Source organism: Dreissena polymorpha, chromosome 7, assembly GCF_020536995.1.
Source record: "Dreissena polymorpha isolate Duluth1 chromosome 7, UMN_Dpol_1.0, whole genome shotgun sequence".
NCBI lineage: Eukaryota > Metazoa > Mollusca > Bivalvia > Myida > Dreissenidae > Dreissena > Dreissena polymorpha.
Window position 1 is genome coordinate 88708849 of NC_068361.1, and position 24307 is coordinate 88733155.

At 33.4% G+C, this 24307-nt stretch overlaps 1 protein-coding gene across 9 annotated transcripts in view; it reads right to left on the minus strand.

Annotated features, from left to right (window-relative positions):
• Positions 1–23730, minus strand: part of LOC127838538 (formin-binding protein 1-like) — a 68921-nt gene extending 45191 nt beyond the window's left edge. For 7 of the 9 annotated variants that reach the window (XM_052366349.1, XM_052366353.1, XM_052366351.1 and 4 more), the window contains exon 1: positions 13124–13459. In XM_052366349.1, the coding sequence (XP_052222309.1) occupies positions 13124–13444 (321 nt within the window). In that variant the 5' untranslated portion in view covers positions 13445–13459. Of the gene's footprint in view, positions 1–6070; positions 6093–13123; positions 13460–23417 lie in introns of those variants that run through there. The other 2 variants (XM_052366355.1, XM_052366354.1) reach the window with 2 other exon arrangements.
• Positions 23731–24307: the final 577 nt, after the last annotated feature.

The following is a 24307-nucleotide window of genomic DNA, read 5'->3' on the forward strand; positions in this document are numbered from 1 at the left end:
GATGTTAAGCCAGTAGCTCTACTGTGACAATACTTCTACCTGGTCAACTAAGGACATGGAAAAAACCATAGTGTATTGCCACGTTTGTACCAATTTTACATCATTATTAATTTGTGTAATAGCTATAGCCTCAGATGACACCCTCCCTTATAATACGACACATTTGAAATATAAATGAACATATTTTTATCAAACTTCCTGCAATTGTACCTTCTCAAGTACATACAACACTCGACTGTACAATATGTGACAATTGTGATTGAGTGATAATATTGGTAAACTACATAACAATTAACATCTTCAAATCTGATAATTGCGAACTCTGGATTACATCCTGGTCAGTATCTGTGATATAAGTCGCAGAAAAGACTTGACAATTAAATTCGTGAGAAACAGGAAATTTATACAAATTAACAATTTACATGTTATTGTATATTTTACATTATCTCTATCAAATTAAAGTAAACTGTTCTCTCTGGAGCTTTCAAGTGCAGAGGTCTTAATATACACAACAACAAGAGAAAGCTGTGCCTGTGTTTGATTTTAACCAGAAAAAAACAGAAAAAAGGCCCAAAAAATTGTGCATGATGGCTGCTTCACAGTTCCATTGTGTGCATTACAGTCACTGTGAATGCATAACAGCATCCTTAAAAACTTCTGCAGTTAAATATGTGAAAATCCCTTAGTGAGTATCAATTATGCCTGATATTCAATGTTTCCCCACATTCCATACAAGATACAATAGCTTCACGCTAAACCCTGGACATGTTTAGCGTGACAGGTCCTATGGATGCAAGATGCAATGCCATCGCCTCCACTATGCATGGATCCCAATGCTGCTCTTTCTAAAGTTTAGATGACTAATCTCTCTGTGTAACTATAACTCTGTGGCATGATCACATGACAAGGTAGTGCACAGAAAATCTTGTGGTTTCCACAATATCCTTCACAAGTCTGTTAGATGAGGTGGGTCGCTGACATGTGATGGTCAATTTACTGAAAGTGATATTATGGGCATCTAGCAGTTTATAGGTGTCTACCGCAACCCTTGTCTATTTTTGGTGTTTTCACTTCATTACACTTATATTTGTTAATGCAGCATCAACATTCTTTAACAATATCCCGGTAAGAGAAAAATAATGCATTTGAATATCAACCGTACTTTCGCTTGACAACTGATCATGCATGTACGATGTGAACCTAAATTTAGTTTTAGTGCAGATTCATTCATACGACACAAATACACAATTTTGTTTTACGGATCATTTCGGCTTAGAGGACTGGGTAAGTCACGTAAGAATATCAACTATAAAATACATTTTTATAAGCAACTGGTAGCAAGATGAGTTGCAGAAAATTGGTCAATAACCACATTTTAACTAACTCTTTTGACCTGTTAATTCTTTTCAACTCAATTCAACAGTGAAAAATGCCCATAATATCACTTGAACTGATTGGGAAGACTGTGTTGTTGTTTTTCATACCATTTCGAAAAAGTATTGACGTTGCATCAGTTTAGCTGTAAAATTTATATCAGACTATAACCACAATTTAGTCTTAGTTAGAAGCCGCACACTTGAAACTTTCACGGGTGAAAGGTTTAAGTATCAATTCCCATATGTTTAATATTTTTTAAGTTTATCTAACGTGAAACTACAGGGGAAATGTTCAGTATTTTGAAGACATTATTGCAGAATTCCCTAATTCTGACACTTTCAATGATGCAATTTTGCGTTACAACAAATGCTATCAATGATTTCTAATCAACCAATATAAAGGGTAAAACTATTAAATAAGCACTGAAAAAAATTGACTTGTTTCCTGAAACTGTCGCACAACAACCGATTGGGATTAATTCCTTCAGCTTCTCTCATTAAAACATGTTCTGTTGTATTTTTTTATTAATAACATATTGATTTTTAGATCAATATGTCTGAACCCCTTGACTCGTCTAGGATGTAAACTTAATGAAAACCTTTATAAGTGTTTGTTTTTCTGTCGGGCTATTGTCCTTGGTAGATTTTTTCCATAGGAAATGAGTTGATTATATTATTTAACATTAACAAAAACTTTTTATCATTTGTCACTAACAGGCCTTTTCCTGGCATATATATGGGTCAGTTAAACGGACCCATTCCCAAACCGAAATCGTAACATAATGCCAAAGTTAAAAATTTTCCCTATATCAATTTTTTTTTTGTCTTATGATAATTAAATCCTAATTTTATTTCGATAACATCTAACAAAGTATATCACTATTATTTATATGATAATGTTTTTTCTATTTTGAATTATAATAATAGTTATATAAAACTAGTTTTCCCCAAATCAAAGGACTTCCTGCACGAAAAAATTCATAATCCAAAAATTGCATTTTTTCCCAAAATGGACAGGAAAAGGACTGCTTTAAATAACACAGGACAGATACTACATTATATGACATACACATTTACCATTTCAATGTAAGGTTGTATGTGACTTGTTTAACATTAAAAGGGAGTTAACATGATCAAACCCAAGACTACATTTACATCATATGCAGAAATTAAATATCAAATAATGTAATAACTAGGAGTATTTTTAAAACTTTGAAGACCATAAATATCAAATACCACAAGTTAATGTGCATGAATTTAGTATTTCAATAAACATATATGGTGAGGTGGTTATACTTTCTTCTACCTTACAAGGAAACTGACATCAAAAACAACAATAAATCCTATGAAATCTTTGGTCAAATGAAATTCAATCCAAACATTTTACCCATCTTGTGTAATAAGATACTAGCTTGCCCATCCAAATGAGTGTACAAACATGAGTAATCCAGACAAATACAATAAAGATTCAAGAAAACACTTCATGAATGCAATCTCTGAAATAATAGGATGTAACCCGAAAATCAAAAGAAATAATAAATTTCTTATATTTATTTTTATCACTTAAAAGAAAAGCAGGAAGGACAATTGACAGAGTCCCATATTAATGCAAATTATTATCAGTTATGACTTTTAAAAATATGACTAAGTTTTGTAAACATTGACACAACATTTTTACATAAAAGTTTTTTCTTAATTGTGTAAAAATATATAAACAAATAACATTGAAAATTAAGACCGTTATTCTTGCTGCCAATAATTATTCTCTTTCAGACATGCCCATGTAAAAGAATGATCATAAATCTCATAAGCAGGACCTGAACACAAAACTGATAATATTTTGCCACAATTGTGGGTAAAACAAGTAATAAATCAGGCCCAATATAAAGTACGAGAACCTTTAAAATACAAGCCCTCTCTACATCTGGAAAGTTTTAACCAGGCAGATTAACTCTATTGTATGAGTTTACATGTCTCTGGCTTAAATTGTCAATTGCAATGCATACATTTTTGAAATAACCATCTTTTAATTTTTCCTTTTTTTCTTATAATTAATAAAACAATTTAAAAGGAAAAAAAAAATTTTTTTACATTAATTTTGACATAAAATGTACATTGTTTTATGCTTCTTAACATCATTTGGAGGTTGAGATTTTGAGTAGTTGTTTTGTGAGCAGCAGGCCTGGGCTTAACCATCCCACCCAATCCAGTCAATAACATGTGAATACCAGGCCTGGGCTTAACCATCCCACCCAATCCAGTCCATAACATGTGAATACCAGGCCTGGGCTTAACCAGTCCCACCAAAACCAGTCCATAACATGTGAATACCAGGCCTGGGCTTAACCATCCCACCCAATCCAGTCAATAACATGTGAATACCAGGCCTGGGCTTAACCAGTCCCACCAAAACCAGTCCATAACATGTAAATACCAGGCCTGGGCTTAACCAGTCCCACCAAAACCAGTCCATAACATTACCAGGCCTGGGCATAACCTGTCCCACCCAAACCAGTCCATAACATGTGAATACTAGGCCTGCGCTTAACCCATCCCACACAAACCAGTCCATAACATGTGAATACCAGGCCTGGGCTTAACCAGTCCCACAAAAACCAGTCCATAACATGTGAATACTAGGCATGGGCGTAAAAATTCCCACCAAAATCAGTCCATAACATGTGAATACCAGGCCTGGGCTTAACCTGTCCCACCCAAACCAGTCCATAACATGTGAATACCAGGCCTGGGCTTAACCTGTCCCACCCAAACCAGTCCATAACATAGGTGAGACAGGTTAAGCCATAGGCCTGGGCTTAACCTGTCTCACCTTAACCAGTCCATAACATGTGAAAACCAGGCCTGTTCTGAAACCCTAAAAAGTAAAGCGAGCCACCGCATGTGTATACCAGGCAAGGTACCAACCATCACAACCCAAACTTGTCCACAACATTAAACAATTGTACAGGCCTCATATATCTAAACAAAATGCCTATACAATGGGTGAGTTACCACAGAACAAATATTTGGTGTATGGCATTCATCATAATGCTTCCAGAGTGTGATCCAAGCTTTTTGAGATGACTAATTTGTCCTGCCGCTTACAAATTACTTAATGAAGCTGAAAACAGCTAGTTGAGCAACATGAAATTGTGATGTTTGAAGTCCCAGAACACTTTGATCAGGGCTCGAAATCAGCAAGCGAAATGTGAGTAAAAAAATCAGATTCTTTAGTAACTTTTTCCCATTATTTGTGACATAGAAACGCAAAATGTTTGAAGCACCTAAAGAAAAATGCAGAGCACATAGTTATTAGTGCTGCAACAATACGCCAAAAAGCGTATTGCGATATATTGTCAGTTCAAAAACCCGTATTGCAATATATCGCATTATATTGCTTACTTGTACCAGAATTATAACTCGCCAATTACCCGATAATCCCGTATATTCCAATTTTTACAAAATACCGCTTTGTTTTGTTTACCTTGATATCATTATTTTGGATGGCTTTTCTGAACGAAATGTAGATGCATGTTTGTAAAATTTTCGTACCAGTATGACGAAAATCGTATCGCAATACAATATGCATATTGCGTATTGCGATATATACCGATATACCGGTATATTGTTGCAGCACTAATAGTTATGGTCTATTATTAATGTAAAACATTTAGGTTATCACTTCCCCAAATCAGGAATGTTATCCTTTAGTAGTTACCAAGAACGCACCTATTAAACTAATATTAAAATACCAATACTGACCACTAGACAATAACCAGTCAGCAGCCCTATTTATTTAATGTACTTAACCCTTTACCACTTAAAAACGTATTTTGACACATTTGTTGTCCCATAAAAAGTTAAATTTAATTAAAGACCTTTCTTACTAGTTTCAAGTTAAAAAGGCTTCATTTACAACTCTAAGACACTGATGAGTGACAAACAGCATAAAACATGAACAGCATAAAACCTGAACAGAATGAAAGTGTTGTGTGCACATAGGCATTTTCATTTTTCCTCTGGGTGGGAAAGGGTCAAATACCAAAATTGACAACTGGGCAGTTACCAGCCATGGGCCCTCAGAATTTATTTAATGTACTTGAGAAAATCATAATAGAAAATGTGTGATCTTTATCATGCTTACATTGATTTAAATGAATTAAAATTGCAGCAGTGTATGTAGTATGACATAATTTGACCCTCAGACATATATATAGTGTATATATATAGTATTCATACATAGAAACAGCAAAATTGTATACTTTCAAACATGTTTTAAGGTTCTGATGGTCCAACATAGAAATTTGGTTTCAAACAAATTCAATCAATATTTACTCTCAACAAGAACACTTGACCCAAAACATATAAATACTAAAAATACATAAACATAATCAACTTTATAATACCCCTGCAGAATAACATGCTATTATCAAGACAAAAACCCCACCCACTCAAATTTCTAATTGCCACATTCACAATAATTTAATATGATACATCTGCAGATGGTTTTGTAAAAACTAAATAAAAAATGCTTAATAGAGGAAGGAAACATTGCCGTTAATTACCACTTATTTTCACAGCCCTACCAAGTTTCTGCAAGACATTATATAACGTCCAAATACTAAGACAGCAGAAGTGCCCTGCAAAATTTGTATCATATACTGGCTGCTAACTTTCTCTCATAGAACCTATACCTGCATATTCCGATGCAACGATGGCAAATTGTTGGTCCGAAAAAGTCCACTAAAACAACTCTGCTGCAACCCTCCATTATGCATTTTCATTGAAATTGTTATCCTATGTTTTTATCATTTAAAAAGTTTGCTACACAGTTCTACAGCTTTTTATGGAAACATAATCCATAGTAAGGCTTAATTTGAAAGTTGGTCTAATATAAACAACCATATGTAATCATTTGAAATACTATACCCGAAATGTATCTTAAGTTATGCATTTTTTATCCACAAAAACCATGAACGCTGGTTTTTGGTTTTATTATTTCGTAACACTTAGTAAAAATAAATCTATCAAATAAAGTACCCTGCACAAATAATTTCCATGATTTTGTCCCAACATTAAAAGTTAATTTATAAAACAAAGAATTAATGATTTTTTCTTTAAATTTTAATCGATCGTGCACATGCTTGATTGTTATTACAATATTATATACCTCAAAACTGTGATATCAGTTGATGCACTGTTTAGAAACAAGGAAATTTAAATTTTGATTTGATGTTTGTTGTTATTGAATGATACGCGATTTATTTCTACATGTAAATCTACGTGATTCAAGAAGAGGGTCAAGGAGCCCAACTTGTTCCATTACCAATCATGGTTTGAATATTCGTAGAATAAACATGCTTTTCCCATTACTTTAATTGATTAGTTTGCCTGACAAGCAGTTAATTACTACAGCCTGCTGGGCTTTTTTCTTGCTTTGGGGAAAGGGTCTGGCCTTCCATTTTGGGGAAAAAAATTATCGACAAAACTGAGAAAAGGGAAAAAATCCAAAGTAAGCCCGAATTTTAGGGAAAATTGTATCATTTTAAAGAAATTCTCTTTGAAAAAAGGGCCTTTATAAGGCCATTGCTAAAGAAGGAAAACAAGCCCTGGCTTTTGTGAAGAATGGAAGAATATTAACCCACCCACCCTTAAAAAATGCTAGTGGTAACAGCCAGACTGTCAAAGACAGACCGTCCTCCATGCTGATTCCAGTACACCCTCCTCTACTTGGTGGTATTGGACTTGGAGTATATTGACAACCATGTCACAGTCTATCTGCAGTCATGTACACATAGCCTCTCAGATTTACAACTCAAATAACTTCTGCTAGGATCATCATATCTCGAGATCTAATTGCACCTGAATGTTTCCAGGTAAATCAATCACCTCCACGTGGAATACACTGATACTTTCATATTCAAAATTCCAAGGAATGCTTTCATCCTAACGCTCACCGTCTCAAAGTTATGCAATCGAGCAATAACATGTATGTAAATATATTCTGAAATTTCGAGTATCATGAAACTTTTAAACTTTAAGAAACTGACAATGACCCTGGTATTTTGTGCCAAAATCAAAACAGATGCCAAATCATGTAAAATAACATAAATAATGTTCATTGATGTTATTTTCCCCAGTTTAAATGCACAAATGTTTAAGTTGTAACTCATAAATATTTAAAAGCTGGGTATACGCGTATTAAGAAATCTGACCTTTTGTAGTACTTTACCCTTAACCACTTAGATAGTATTTCAACGCATTTGTAGTCCCTTAGAAAGTTAAATTTAATTAAAGGCCTTTCTTACTAGATTCAAGTTTTAAAGGCTTCATTGCCAACCCTTAGATACTGATGAGCAGCAAACAGCATAAAACCTGATTAGACTGTGAGTTACTCACTGGCTGTTCTGGTACTATGCTGTCTGCACATAGCCATTGTCACTTTGCTTCTGAGTGGAAAACGGTTAAATAAAAGCTAACATTTGCAATAATTATTAGGCATATAAAACATTTGATTCACTTGTCCCACATGTACAGAATAAAATGTAAGTTCTTAAAATTTGTCAAAGCCCTTTTCTTTACTCATTTGATCCCTTTCTCATTATCTATACTTATCAGTTTCAGGCTCAATGTAAATAATAGCCAGTGATATCATTTTCAATGCATACCATCTAAGGATAAAATGCCACTACCAAGTATGAATATACAGTAGCGGAGAGGATTATACAGTTAACTCTTTCAGTGCTGGAACCAAATTTTGAAGGCCTTTGCAAACAGTTTGGAATCAGATGAGACGCCACAGAACATGGTGTCTCATCAGGATCCAAACTGTTTGCTATTCTGATAGTATTCTTTGAAAAAAAAATCGAAGAAAATGCTTATTTTAGAAATTCAACAGATGACATTTTAGCAGACAACAAATTTCCCAGCATGCAAAGGGTTAATAACAATAACAGTTTAAATGCAGGGCATTTGAAAGCGTCTTTAAGACTGCTTTACCCTGATGCTTTTAAGTGAGCATAAAAAATTATAACTTCAGTATTATTTGTGTATATCTGAGGCTAAATATATGCAACTTCCTTGTCCTCACATTCGCTGGTATACTCCAGCTGTCCTTACAGCTCCTCCAGAAGGCTCCAAGGTTAGGCCCTTACAGTGCTCCAGCTAGGATTTGAAAAGGGCAGGGGGGGCTTTTTTGTCAAAAGGGCACTTTGGACGCGCAGTATTTTGTCAAAAGGGCACTTTCGAGTGCGCGGGCGTTTCTGGAATGCTTCCTCTTGCATGTCAATTTATATGTTATTAATAATTGTTAGAATATATTATTCCCATTATTATTAAACAATTCAAATATAATGTCTACAATGAGGAATAAATAAATTACAAATGTATTGTAATAAGAGATTAATTAATCATCATTTGTAAAAAAAAAATCAGGAGTCAAAATGACCAAATGTCTCATGAGGGGTCAAAATAAAAATGATTATGGTCAAAATACTGAATTGTTCCTAAATGCATGTTTAAGGTTTTGTAATAGCTTATTTATCATAAAAACAAATAAAAATGTTTCACAAAATCTTAATTATTTCCATAAATGATAATTCCTGGTCCTTTTTTCAAGTTGGATTGTGCAAAACAAATGTGTCAAAATGATGCAAGGCTAATTTTTTGCAGGAGTCAAAAATAAGAAAATTGCAATTTGCTTGTATCAAAGTGCAGGATTCTGCTTAAATTGAATCACTGCATTTCATTTGTGTATATATTTTTTGGCCTAATCCCAAGCCTCCAAAATAAAATCTATTCAGCTATGTTACATGAACTGGCACAATTACTCAACTGGGGAAAGTCGCTGTTTTGACGAGACATCAGTGCTAACTTGTAGCATCCAGTATTAGCAATTGTAAAATCCATGAATTCTTAATGTGCTTGCATTTTAATATGACACCCCACTGTTTAATAAAATACTATCTGTAGGAACAAATAAACGCGTATATTAAGAAAAACATAAAAACAGTAAAGCCAACATGTGAATGTACATAGTATCACTCAGTCATGTGCATTTCACAAATTCCAGGGCAGGTCAACAAGTTCTATCATAACTACATGTATGTTGATGTGTCTATCTATGTAACTAGTCTGGCCTTAATTGACTCGCAATTATCACTAGTAACTTATAATTGACTACACTGATTAGCACTAGTTACTACTTAATTGACTAACCTGATTATTAATAACCGCTTCCACTGGGGACAATAGACGCTGACCTAATAGTAAATGCCATAGCCAAGCTCTAGGCAGTCTAGCACTAAGGCCAATTGGAAAAAAATCTTAATTGTTCTTAACCCTTTCCCACTCAGAAGCAAAGTGAAAATGGCTATGTGCAAACAGCATAAAACCAGAACAGCCCGCCAGTAACTCGCAGTTTGTTCAGGTTTAATGCTGTTTGCTACTAATCGTTATCTTAGGGTTTAAAATGAAGCCTTTCAAACTTTAATATATTAAGACAGGTCTTAAATTTAATTTGATTTTCTAAAGAACTTAAAATGTGTCAAAATGTGTTTATAAGGGTTAAACAATTTAACCTGTATTCTCAGAGCGATTCAAAGAAAGACAAGTAAAAAGTACAATCCAACCATCTTCATGGCACCGCAAAATACTTCACAGACACGACAGACATATGAGCAATTGATAAATCAGGAATATAACAAAGCATCAGTTATGGCTTCCACATGCATGTGTGTGAGATGAAACAACAACAAGATGTGTTTGTGAAACACAATGTCCCCCTATATGACGTTTGACCTTGAAGGATGACCTTGACCCTTCACCACTCAAAATGTGCAGCTCCATGAGATACACATGCATGTCAAATATAAAATTGCTAGCTTCAATATTGCAGAAGTTGCATTACATGAGCAATTTTGACCCATATATTTGACCTAGAAGGATGACCTTGACCTTTCACCACTCAAAATGTGCAGCTCCATGAGATACACATGCATGCCAAATATCAAGTTGCTATCTTCAATATTGCAAAAGTATTCATAAAATAAGAGATTTTGGCCACCTATATTTGACCTCTGACCTTGAAGGATGACCTTGACCTTTCACCACTCAAAATGTGCAGCTCCATAAGTTACACATGCATGCCAAATATCAAGTTGCTATCTTCAATATTGCAAAAGTATTCATAAAATAAGCGATTTAGGCCACATATATTTGACCTCTGACCTTGAAGGATGACCTTGACCTTGACCTTTCACCACTCAAAATGTGCAGCTCCATGAGATACACATGCATGCCAAATATCAAGTTGCTATCTTCAATATTGCAAAAGTATTCATAAAATGAGCGATTTTGGCCACATATATTTGACCCCTGACCTTGAAGGATGACCTTGACTTTTCACCACTCAAAATGTGCAGCTCCACGAGATACGCATGCATGCCAAATATCAAGTTGCTATATTCAATATAGCAAAAGTTATTGCAAAATGTTAAAGTTGGCGCAAACCAACCAACAGACCAACCAACAGACAGGGCAAAAACAGTATGTCCCCCACTACTATAGTGGGAGCCATAAAAATATATACCCGCACTGTGAAAAGGGAGTTAAATGCATGTGCAGATTAGCCTGTGCAGTCAGAACAGGCTAATCAGGGATGAAACTTTCCACTTTTATGATATTTTTCCTTTACAGAGTCTCTTCTTACCAAAATTCCAATTTAGGCGGAAAGCGTCGTCCCTGCAGTCTGCACAGGCAAATCTGGGACGACACTTTACGCAAATGCATTAAACCCCTTTTCACAGCACAGCAAGGCTCGTATACCTGTACTGCATGAATTTGGACAGAAATTTGTCTTTTAATACTGTGTGAGTAGACCCAAAGGATAAAATAACTGATATATACCATGTAATGTTGACGTTTTTTTATAATTTGAACATAAGTAAATCTGTCCACATTTTGGAAAACAGTTAATTTAAAAATGATATTGTAGTTGCTGCTTTTTGTTTTTTTAATTAAACATTTGGCTTATTATTTAGTTTTCACATTTACAGCCTCTGAATTATTAAGACATCAACAAGTATTAATACATTTACATGTACACCACAAAAATATCAACACCACAGAAAAATAGTTCTACAAAAAGACCACTTAAAAATAAAATAATTACTCACAAATTTTATGTTTTGTTAAAGAGACACAAACTGTTAGTCACATAGACAAAAAACTGAAGTATTTATAACTTATTCGCCAGAGTCAACAGTGAAATTAAATCAAACTGAAAGCTACTATGAATGATGTTACATTAAGCTTAAGGCCTAGTGCACATGTCAACTTTGAAATACTTTTCACAGACCACATCACTCTCAAATGTAACATTTTAGAGCTTTCATTTAATACCTGTCACAAGCACACAAGAGTGATGTTTTGTACCATTTTTAGGGATTAAAAAAATACCCAGTTTAACACATACTGATATGCCAATTTAGTTTTTATCATCCCAATAAAAATCTTGAATTAGCAAATAAATAACTATTTCAACGTATGAAAAACTCTAAGCCAACAATTTTAAAATAAAGTGCCAATAGTATGGCTACAGACCCAATGATTTTTTTTTGAAAACCTTTACAATTAAAAGTGGATCCCAATTACAGATCAATCAATGCAATGGAACCTTTACATGTTTTACATATTGATAAAGATTTGGATTGTACATGCATCTATACTGTGCATGCTGCTTTTCAATTGGACCAGAATTGATCAACAAGCAACCATCCCAATTCAGCTGTAATAACAGGGTATTGTTGCATACATATTGTCAACATAAAAACATTGACTACATGTATGCAGGAACTTAAGTAAAGACAAACATGCTGGCCAGAGGCCATGAACGACATTAACTGAAATCAATCCAAACCACAATTGATCAATTATAAGAAAACAAACCTGATTGGAGCCAACAAACATGTAGAACCCATACTTGAACACATTTTGCACACTCTCATCAGCTGATCTTTTCCATGATTCGTTAACAGAATACATAACAAATCTTTCATAAAATACAATTGCCAACCACAAATGCCATTATTAAGTTTAGTGACCATTGGCTATTGGATCTCTGCTATAAACTGCCATCTTTGTTATGCATATTACACTTCACTAGTCTACCCACACCAGCGATTATAAGGGATATCAACTGTGCATCACCACGAAACAAAACTCGTTATCATAAGAATAGATCAAACTGCTACTGAAAACTGACATTTCTTGCGAGCATCCAACCATTAACAATTTATCCAAATTACCAATAGAGCATAATACTACAAGTCTTTTCTTTTTCAGTGTTCTTTTTTTGAAGGATTTGTCCATTTATGAATCAGGTATGATCCAAGTATGTGTTTGCTTGCCTGAATGCACCTGTACTTGTCCAACCAATTTAATTACCCTGGTTAAGTCATAATATCTTAATTTTTAATTCAATAAATAAAGAAATTAATAATGTGATTACAATAACTAAAAGAATTAACAGTCTGATTATTGCTACATATATGATATTCAAGGCAAATATTTGAATGATTAATCATATTTTTATTTATCTATTTATTCTTTATCGCAGACAGGCATTTCAAAATTTCTACTTTCTAGAATTGAGATGTACTTGTTCTATGATTCAAGAATGTGGTATTGTGGCATATTGAACAGACAAAACTTAAGTTCTTCAACATAATATTCTTTTTCAAACCTACCTTATATCCATACATATTATCATAGTGTAGTGAAATCCTTTTTGATGTCAAGTTAAGATGCTGGGATGGCTGCAAATAATCCGTTTCCATGTTAAAACCATCAAACGATTTTCCTGAAGGCGAATGTGGGGATTTCAAAGATTCCGAAATCTCAACAACAGTCAACTGGGGGGACAAAAGAGATCCCAAACTAAGGCTACGACTTCTGGGATGCAGGCCATCCGCTTTTGATGCTTTCCTGCGATATTTCTTGTTAACTTTTGCATCCCCACCCTCTGCCGTGTTAAACGAGTATTTCTCTGTGACCTTGTATTTACTCATATTGGAATGTTTTATCTATCTACAGCCAGATAAGTCAATAGGTAAATTCCGAATTAGAATGATAAACAAGAGAGACACGGGTGGACAAGCAGTCATTACACCCCACTAGTTTTCAATCAGTCATGTAAATCCCTGTGTCAACATTCCTGGGTATACAATGCTGGTAAATCAACAGAATGCCTAAAATTAGCAACAAAAGATCAAACATCTGTGTCCCATATTTTCACAATTGAAATCAAAAATGAAAGTTCCAGAAGTAATGAGCAATAATTAATACAAGTTGTTACAAGATGAACCCTCACTTTTTTCAAACAAAACAGATTTTTGACACCTCAAATCCAAAATTCTGCTGTCCTCACAATTCATTCACAACTCATAAAATGTTGCTGCAAACACCTAACTACTGAAAATAAATTGAAACTTTGAGATGGTGACCAGGAAATCAAAAACCAAAATCTTTGCCATAGGGTATTTCAAATATTGTTTACAGGTGTGACAAGCTCAAACACCCTACCTATTTAGCCATCTTCACTTCAGTTATGCTCCTATTGCATGGGTCACAGCAATATTTAAACTATGCAACTGAGTAGATATACACAGATACATCAAACAAGGTGTCATTAGTGAAATCACCCAGGGAACAAGACTTTCAACATCTTTGGTAAATATTCAGATTATGATTTTATTCTTAAAAACATTTCAAAATTATGATTGTATACTTTTTTTACTTTTTTTCAATTGTTTTTTGTTGTAATTGAAATAAAATGATATGATATAAAAGTTGATAATAACATTATAATATACTGTTTATTGCTACAATGTACATGTAGCAGACTAAACCTTTTTGCCTTGTGATTGTAATCTAATCATGAAAACTTTGTATACTTTATAAACAATATTTTTACTGATATTATAGTCACCTAACAGATATTATTCAATTTGCAGCTTGGAAACAACAAAATGCAATGGCTAATAAACAAACTGCTTGAAATATCAATATATAACAAAATTGTTTCTGCAGAACTGTACAAAGATAGAATAAACAACAATTAGTTACTGTTTGCATTCAAATATAATAAAAGACTAAAACCATTAAAGTGATATTATGGGCGTCTAACAGTTTTTAGGTGTCTATCACAAACGTTGCTTATTTTTGGTGTTTTCACTAGATATACACTTATATTTGTGAATGCAGCATCAACATACTAAAACAATATCCCGGAAAGAGAAAAAGAATTAATTTGAATATCAACTGTACTTTCGTTTGAAAACTGGTTATGCATGTACGATGTGAACCTAAATTTAGTTTTAGTGCAGGTCAGTTCATACGACACAAACGTCACAAAGACACAATTTTGTTTTACGGCTTAGAGGACTGGGTGAGTCACGTAAGATATCGAATATAAAATATATTTTTATAAATAACTGGTAGCAAGACGAGTTGCAGATAATTGGTCAGTAACCACATTTTAACTAACTCTTTTGACCTGTTAATTCTTTTCAGCTAAATTCAACAGTGAAAAATGCCAATAATATCACTTTAATAATTTTTATTTTTATTTTATTGACTAAGATACCTCTGTAACACGTTATTCTGTTGTTTAAAAAGAAAAGGACGCGATAAAATTAAGTGTAAGATTCTAGGACGTACTTATTTCCGCTTGCATAAGAATTGTTCTTCCCAGACAAAAGTGCCTACAAAAAGAGTCTTCACCAAAGCTTATTTTAGCCAATGAAAATGCGTACATGCAATTGAGAATCATAAATAGCATGTTTATTTTTGCAGTTACCAGTTCCTGTCAATTTGATAGCAATATTCTTTTAAATCAAAGGTGGTATTTATCACGTGTTGTGAAACACCTAATCAAGAATCTTTTATTTATACCTGCCATGAGTGCATGATAATTAATGCATAATTATATGCCATATATCTTTTTTAAAGATGTTTTGTGGTCCAAGAATAACTTTTGTTTTGCCTTAGTACATGTAAATTACATAGGGTTCCAGACAGCATGACCTCGCACTGACCTGGGTAACAATCAAGATGAAATTTACTTAAAGCTTATTTAAAGTCACTATAACGCTCAAAATCAACGAAAATTTCGTTAAGTATTTCGTAAAATAAAGTTAACACCTTAACAATCAGTGTTCCTTATAGCAATAGCCAAATTTTCAACGCTAGATGTGGTATGATTACTTAGATTTTTGTAGATACAAAATGCTCGTTTTTATTTATTTGTGGCCACAATTAATTCCGTGTGTGTAGAAATACCGAAATCCCCGTAATTACCGAAATCCCCAATAATATTTATTATTTTTCAAAATACTGCGGATATTAAGATAGAATATTGCAAAATACAATCTATTCACTGATGAAAAATTGTTTTTATCCATGTTTGGTAGTGAAAAACTAAATCAGCGAAGATTTCTGTACCTGATTGTGCTTGTGAAAACATGCACTATGGATTCATACTCGGAATCCCAATAATTATGTATATTTTTTAGTTTTTCACTACCAAACATGGATAAAAACAATGTTTCATCAGTGAATAGATTGTATTTTGCAATAGTCTATCTTAATATCCGCAGTATTTTGATAAATAATAAATATTATTGGGGATTTCGGGGGATTTCAGGGGATTTCGGTAATTACGAGGATTTCGGTATTTCTACACACCAGGAATTAATTGTTGCCACAAATAAATAAAAACAAGCATTTTGTATCTACAAAAATCTTAGTAATCATACCACATCTAGCGTTGAAATTTTGGCTATTGCTATAAGGAACACTGATTGTTAAGGTGTTTACTTTATTTTACGAAATACTTAACGAAATTTTCGTTGATTTTGAGCGTTATGGTGACTTTAAGGGAGTTCAGGATTGCACTGCTGAAACCAGAGCTTGTTTTAACTCAATATTTTAACATGTTTAAATTTCATAAATGAAAACATTATAAAAGTACTTTTATTAAAAAATTATAGAAGGATATCATGGGAACAATAATTATAATATACAACATATACTAACTCTTTGCATGCTGAGAAATTTGTCGTCTGCTAAAATGTTGTCTGCTGAATTTCTGAAATTAGCATTTTCTTCGATTTTTTTTCAATGAATACTATCAGAATAGCAAACAGTTCTGTGGCGTCTCATCTGGATCCAAACTGTTTGCAAAGGCCTTCACAATTCGGTTCCAGCGCTATAAGGGCTAATTACCAGAAGGCAATATGGTAATAATTGTTAAATATGGCAGCACAGCTTCGAAGTATAAATGTTTTTGCTCTGACAATGCTTTAATATAAAGAGACACAAACAATTGATAAAGTGAATTGAGTGAGAAACTTTGTATCCAGTTAGCCTTTTGATTGGAGATAAAATAGTTTTCACTCAGTTTACATTGTTGCAAAACACTATGCCGCATCCATGTTATTTTCAAATAGCTCCATGCAAAATGAGAATATTGTTTTTGCTGCACTACAATAGAATTGTCAATATTTGTTAATGTAAATGAATCAACATTTTGTAGATTACACGTTTTATATTTCACACAGTTTTGGTATATTCATAAATATGAAATTCCTTTTATTAATTAATTCGGCCTACTTGCAGGATTTTTCATTACAAATCAGTACATTCATTCTGGCCTACTTTTTCATCACAAATCTTTACAACTTAACTGTAGATCTTTCAGCTCATAAATCCTTATATTCTTAGGCTTCTTCAATTTTCTGCTGTGCTATTTTATACTTCATTTCCATTTTAAATTTAGAACAGTGCCGAAAAATGATTTACTTGAACACCCTTGTAATTTGCGGAGTTTTGTGCATCAACTGCTCCTTTTAGAACACATTGTTCGTCATGTAACTCCTATTAACTTCAATAAATTTTATTAACGTTAACTTTTGAAGGGTTATCAGTACGGCTAACACACGTTTTGACAAACTTTCTGGCCCATCAGTGTTTGTTAATTGTGAACTAGTGATCTAACATCTGTGTGGAACAATGTTCACTGTTTGCTGCTGAGTGTTGAATTCTTAATGTACACACATGGCACAGTGTTTCAATCATTTAATAACAAAATGCAAGATTAACAGTATTAATAAATAGAGAGACATTAACATTAAATTAAAAATGTTGATGAAGTAGTCATCAGTGTTAATACAAATCAGCTGAAAAACTGTTCCAATATGAGTACTGTGTACAATACATCACATTTAAGTCTCTAGAGGCAAACACAACTCCGTTCAACTTACCAAATAGCCATGTTGCTATTCAATCTAAACTTTACATCTATTATACAGTTGACTCGAAAAAAACACAATACAAAACAGGTGGATATTATCTGTCCTATATATACATGTATCATGAATTAAAATAACACATACATCCCATAATTTTTTACGACAAAGTTGGGGACATTTTTAATGAGAATTGTTGAGCCATTTTGTGATGAACACAAAATATGTTTTATTTCACTTTCTCATGCATAAAGAAAAAATATTTTTCTTTTAAACAAACCTGCTCAATGAAGATTAATGAGATAAGAATTTCGTAAAAACAAATATTTGCCATTTTTTCACAGAAAAACTATACAAATAGAGCTGTGGGATAGTTGTCTATATACATGTATAAGTTAGAAAGATTTGATTTGTCCTTCAATTGGGACAGGGTCTGATTGAGATTAAGAATTTTGATGTGAGCTTATCAGGCTCTGCTTACAAACTATTTTCTGACAATTCAGAGAAAGTGAAAGTAATGTTATTACTCTAAGTTTGTGTCCGAAAATTTAGTTACGGAAAATATAAAAAAAATTCAGGTGTTCAAAAATTTAGTGACAAAAATTTAATGTCCGTAAATTATAATTATATTGAAATAAAAGCAATAAATCAATGCACAATAGTGTTTCTAGTTTAAAATAAAAACAACTTCACAGCTTTGCTTATTATTGTAATGGCCCATTGACCTCATGCATGCGTCTCCCAGGTTTTATGACTGTTTGTAAAACCCCATGATCAATGCGTCACAAGATAAGCGAATACAGTGCCGAAATCTGATAAAATAGGGCTGTACAATATACTGTCCTAATCATGTATGATAGACGAAAACGTGCATGTCCAAAAATTAAGAGTCACGGAAAATAATTATTTTGGCCGAAAAAGGGGTTTTCCGAAAACTTAGTGTCCGAAAACTTATAGTAATTACGGTAAATTTTAGCTTTTATAACTGGACTAATCAGAAAGATTGTGAGACCGCTGCATGCAAGGCTAGGCTTTGTATATGTAAAAACAATGTTTCCAAAAGTAAGTATCCAAAACTGAATTAACTTGTTCCAAAACAGTTTGATGCCTGATTATTTAGTGATTATGAAAAATGTATTGAAAGTAAATGTTATGTGTAATATGGACTTACTTGACATATTGTCTGGGATTTAGAATAAATGGAAATTACCAAGGTCTCTCATACCACATACATAGAAGAGTTAAATCATTTTCAAATGTAAGGGGCAATTACGGTGAGTAAAATGAGATTTTAATTGAATGTCTTGCTAATTGATTCATTGGATGAGTTTGCAGGGCCCTCAATCCATTTTAGGGGAAGCAGGTCGCTACCCTCATGAAGGGAAATCTTTGCGGTGTTTCCCTATTTGGGGGATTTTTGTACTTGCTCTTTCTCATTATTACATTTGTACATGTTTGCACTATATTCATTTCTTTTTTCATAATTTAGTATGTTTGACAAGATTAAATTGAAATAGAATTGAGATATTATAATCATGACAAATATCTTTCTATAAAAAATAAAAAAATAAATAAAACAAAAATTCAGGGGGAATTTTTCTCCCCAAAGGGAAAAAAGTATACATTTCAGGTGGGGGACTGCAGCCGAAATTAGAAACTAGAAAACTAGGTATCGGAGTGTCTGAAATCTAAATTGAATCGAGCTGTTGGTGAATCGTTGCAGCTCTAATAACAATCTAGCATTTTATGATAAATAAATCTATATATTAATTCATTTTATGCAAGTATTTTTTACCCTTTTGTTGTTTTCTTGTTTTCATGATGTCATTTTGTACACTACAGTAACGTACAATCATAACACGTAATAGCCGAGTTTACATTTTCCGGTATTTACTCGTTAAATACGTTAATTGTGTAGCAGTGAAATTGCACAATATTTTTACTTTATAGTTATTAAACACTGTATTATTACGATTAAACTGGCTAATATAACCACTAGTTCCTGTAAATCCATTTCGGACAAATATCTTCATTTTTTTAAATATGTTAGAATATTCTATTAAAGCAACTGTTTCGTATTTTGGCTTTACAATTTTGCTTGGATGATCGCTCAATATGCCAAGAGATGACATGGAGGTATCATAAATTTTGTTTAATGACCAGACACTTGTATGCCACATGTGGTTTATGAAGGGACCCAAGATTAGGTCCCTGGATTTATGACACCATGTGTTCTTTGTAATTGTTTGGACAGTATCCGATCATAACGAGAAAATCGGTTAATGATGAAAAAAGGTGCAATCAAACACCTGTTAAAACGCTGAAACAAAGAGTGTCAAAATTGGTGTGAATAATTAAATAAAAACAATTACATTTATCAAGAAAATTCATTTAATATGTAACAAGGCAAGTTTTTACAGGCATAAATGTGTGAATAACTTACTATATGTTGCGTACATAAAGTCGATCTATTTGCTGTTTGTTAACATCCTTAATGTGTTCATTTCATTTGATTTATTCTGAAAGAATTTCAATATCTGAGAATGTTTTATCTAAAAAATGGTCTCGAAGATGTGTCAAAAAGAGATTTTTATGGTAACCACATACCGAGCTCGTATAATGTGTTCTACTCCCGAGTTCGTTTATAGTAAAAAACATATAATAACAACAATATAATCGTTCCAAAAATGCATTTCCTTGCAGGCTTATGTTTTATTCAGACATAGTTAGCAAAATTATGTTTGATATAGTGCATGATTATCAATAAAAACGATTATTATTTCAATCTTCTCTATATGTGCTTATATGAATTCAGGGCTTTCCACAGGCCATTTAACAATCCCTTGCCAGGGCGCTTGAATTTCGAAATCAGAGTCCCCGGGGCGCTTGAAATTTTCCGATTAGTGTATTTTCAGTAAAAGAAAGTGGAGATTGACAAAAAAAATCAAGGTTTCTCTATAAGTGTACATGTATCAATATTCCCTGTTTTAAAAAAGCACTCGGTACCTTCTTTCACAATTAATCGCCATAAACACCACATGGGGTAATGGATAATCCACTGATAAGAGAATAGCATGACGTGCGTATCGATTATTCTAGCCACATTTAAATGCTGACAAGGATGTATCAGGTAACTTTAAAGACATCAAACTGTGATGTTCATCGTCCAATAAGTTACGCGAATGCTTATGAGGGCGGGTTAACTATCGACCATTATTTTTTATTGACGTCGGGCACGAAGTAGAGTTTATCGCAGCTTGATTAGAAGTTGTACCATTTACGTAATATAAAACCAGTAACTAGTTCAGTACAGTACATTAAATACGGTTTCGGGCATCATCATCACACCTTTTTATTGTAAACAAGTGTTACCTATGACTTATAATTAATACGAGAAATTAATGGCAAGTGGTAAATAATTAATTACTTATAGCGAGTAAGTTGTACGAATAATTCCCGGTTAAAATTATGCGATAACAATTTAATTTCAGTACATGTGTATTTCATCATGTCCATTTATAGAACTGATTCACCTCATTTTTCTGACATTTATTCGACACGTAATGCGCTTAAACAAATTTTCGTTGAATTAATTACGCACACTTGTAAATGTTTCGTCTGATAATCGATACTTAGAAGACTGATGATAGCAAACGGCCGTAATCCTCGTGTACAACGTGAATTTCATGCATAATTCCGTCAAAACATTTATTCGACAGGTAAAGTGTTTAAACAAATTTTCGTTGAATTCATAACGCAACTGTTAATATTTGTTGAAATATAAAATGGGAATAATTAAATTTGTAATCCGAAACCCATTCCCGTAAGTCGATGTTAACGCGTTTTTAATCCAAAACACACTTCCGAATGTAAATGTTACCGCAACGTTAAAATATTCTTGCTTCAAATTAGCAGTGCAAATTTATTTTGTTTTGATTCTTTTTCTCAATTAAAAAGAGCGCGAAAATTATGCAGCATGTACAACTACGCGTCATTTGCATAAAAAGCGTGCGTGTATTGAGCGCTTTAACAAGCACACAACACGTCAGGGGATTGACGCATGTTCAGAGGCAATATTTCATCAGATCTATAAATAGTCACTTAAAATTTATTTGATACTATAGAAAAATGGCAAGGTTTGTGTTAAAGAAATATAATTGAGAGCTTTTATCTAAATATTTACCAGAAAGTGATTTATAAAAACTGAATAAACGTGATTATCGGGTAATAAATAGAAACTTGAAAAGTAGTAAGTATACAGTAATAGTGTCCCTCAGTCGGATTGAAACAGATGTATTGGAAATCGTTCGAGTCGGGATTTTACTATCTGTGCGTTAAAGTTTTAAAACAATTAAACAATAAAAAAAAATAATATATATTTTTTAATGACTGGGGGATTTTCTTGAAGAGTTATAGAGCACCAAATGACGTCTTTTGACACTGTTTTTCTTTGAGTTATAACGCACCACAGAACGTGAATTGACACGTTAATTTTTTTTTTAAATCAACGTTGAGAGGGGTACCATCCCTATCAGCCCCGGGGCGGCTGACAAAAATCTTGTGGAAAGCACTGGAATTTCACCTCTTTTTGCCAACCAGTGGGCGGAGTCTAATATTTGCAGGTGCGCGTGACGCAGGGCTCGAATTTTCCTTTTTTTTCTACTCGCAAAACATTACGAGAAGCTTTAATATCAACTCGCAAAATCAAAAACATTCTCGCAAATTTTGATGGAAACATAATTTAATTTCGTATTGTTATTTCCATCTGTGGGCAAAAAGAAACTAGTTATTTTTCGCTTCGAGGCCATGTCTGTTCAAGTTCAATGAACACGTGTGAATTAGTCGACTGTTTAACGTTCTTTGTACCAATACCATCCTCGTATCTGAACTATAAGTATACTTGTCTATATACAAGGTGCACACTTCCGCATACGGGTATTAGGACGTTCCATGACCTATGGTTAAGCCTTCAGGACGTCGAACGCATTTAGCAATATTACTGTTGTTTTTTTTTTCACTATTTCTTTACTCGCAAAAAATTACTAGTGGCTTAAAACTTAACTCGCAATCGGTATTTTGCACTCGCATTTTGCGAGTGTGCGAGTGTTAATTTCGAGCCCTGGTGACGTCACTTGTCAGCTGGTCTATAGCAGTGGTACTTTTTAAGTTTATTGTTGGGCATGTTAGACAGTTAACATGGTGTCTGGAATTCCATTATTAAATATGTAAAACACATTGTAGAAAGAAAATCAACAAATTATTGAGTAATACTCGAGGGGCATGTTAGAGAAATAAAAAGGTTCAGGTGTCGAAAACAAAATGATGAAATCACATTAGTCATTATTACTTCTCATAACATGCCCATCCACAAGCTCGGGCACACATCATTGCCACACCTCTGCAGGGTATACTGATATAGAAAGAGAGATACCTTAAAATCAGAGTTATTAGCCATAGAGTGTGACAAATACAATTTTGTAATTCATTATCAATTGTAAACATTTCATGGGCAGATGACCGATGAATCTTACCAATAGAGGTGTATTGCTTATTTGATACAAACTATTACAGAATTTCAAGTTTCAACTAAAACATTGTTCCATGCGATGGCAATACAAACAATTACAAAATTTAATTTGACAGATTAAGTTGTTCCTGTTTCCGGTTCAATGATTTTTAACGTAAATATCGCTTAAAACATAAGAATGGTGGCTAGTTTTAATGTGACACTTACCCACAAATCTAGACCCCAACTCATGTTTGCAATGTAATTATGTTCCTTGTACTGGATGATTCACATGATCAATTATAGCATAAACATTGGAGTATCTACCGCACTTTATTGATTACAAATCCATTATGGCGTCAATCTCGTTGTCTGCCCAGACTTCTCGCGAGAATAAATTGAAGTTATTGTATGTTGTGTGGATCGATTAAAATAGCTCCAAGTATCTACAAACAAATCAATTTACAGGAAATTTATCGCATTTTTATATTCTTAAGTAAAATAATTTTTCGTATATTTTTCGTACCCATAATGTTTTGTAAATTTCGGAATTTGCACCAAGTAATGAGGTTAAATATCACTATATCGGTAATGTAACAATATCGGAAGACCTTTACCAGCAATCTCCACGCAGAGTTGTCGTTCCTTGCTTATAATTTGATCCAGCTATGCTGGTTCTGGTCAAATCTTTGCGTGGAGGTTGCTTTATCAGGGAACGGTACTTCAAACAAGTGCATAGAATCGCAAAGGCATAAGTAAACTTTAAAATTAACGAGTAGATAAGACAGAACAAGTACAAATAAACTATTTTCGGGTCGTGTGTTTGTCTTTATTTTTGTTTCGTGCATAAAAGTGCATTTTCATGTTGTTTTTTTCTGTCGATAAGTAATTTATAAACCTAGTTTTTTATGAAACAAATCTTTGGATGTTCATAGTTAAAACTTTGAAAAGCACTCTGTAAGAACACATTTGAAAGTTTGTCGGATATCTTGTTTTTTGCGAAAAAAAAACTTCTTCTCCTTCCCATTAAGTGCAGGGCTACACTCAAGCATCGATGCACAATGACTATATAACGACTCATTGGTCCTATGTAGAACCAGTACTTAGTGTCTTTTGGG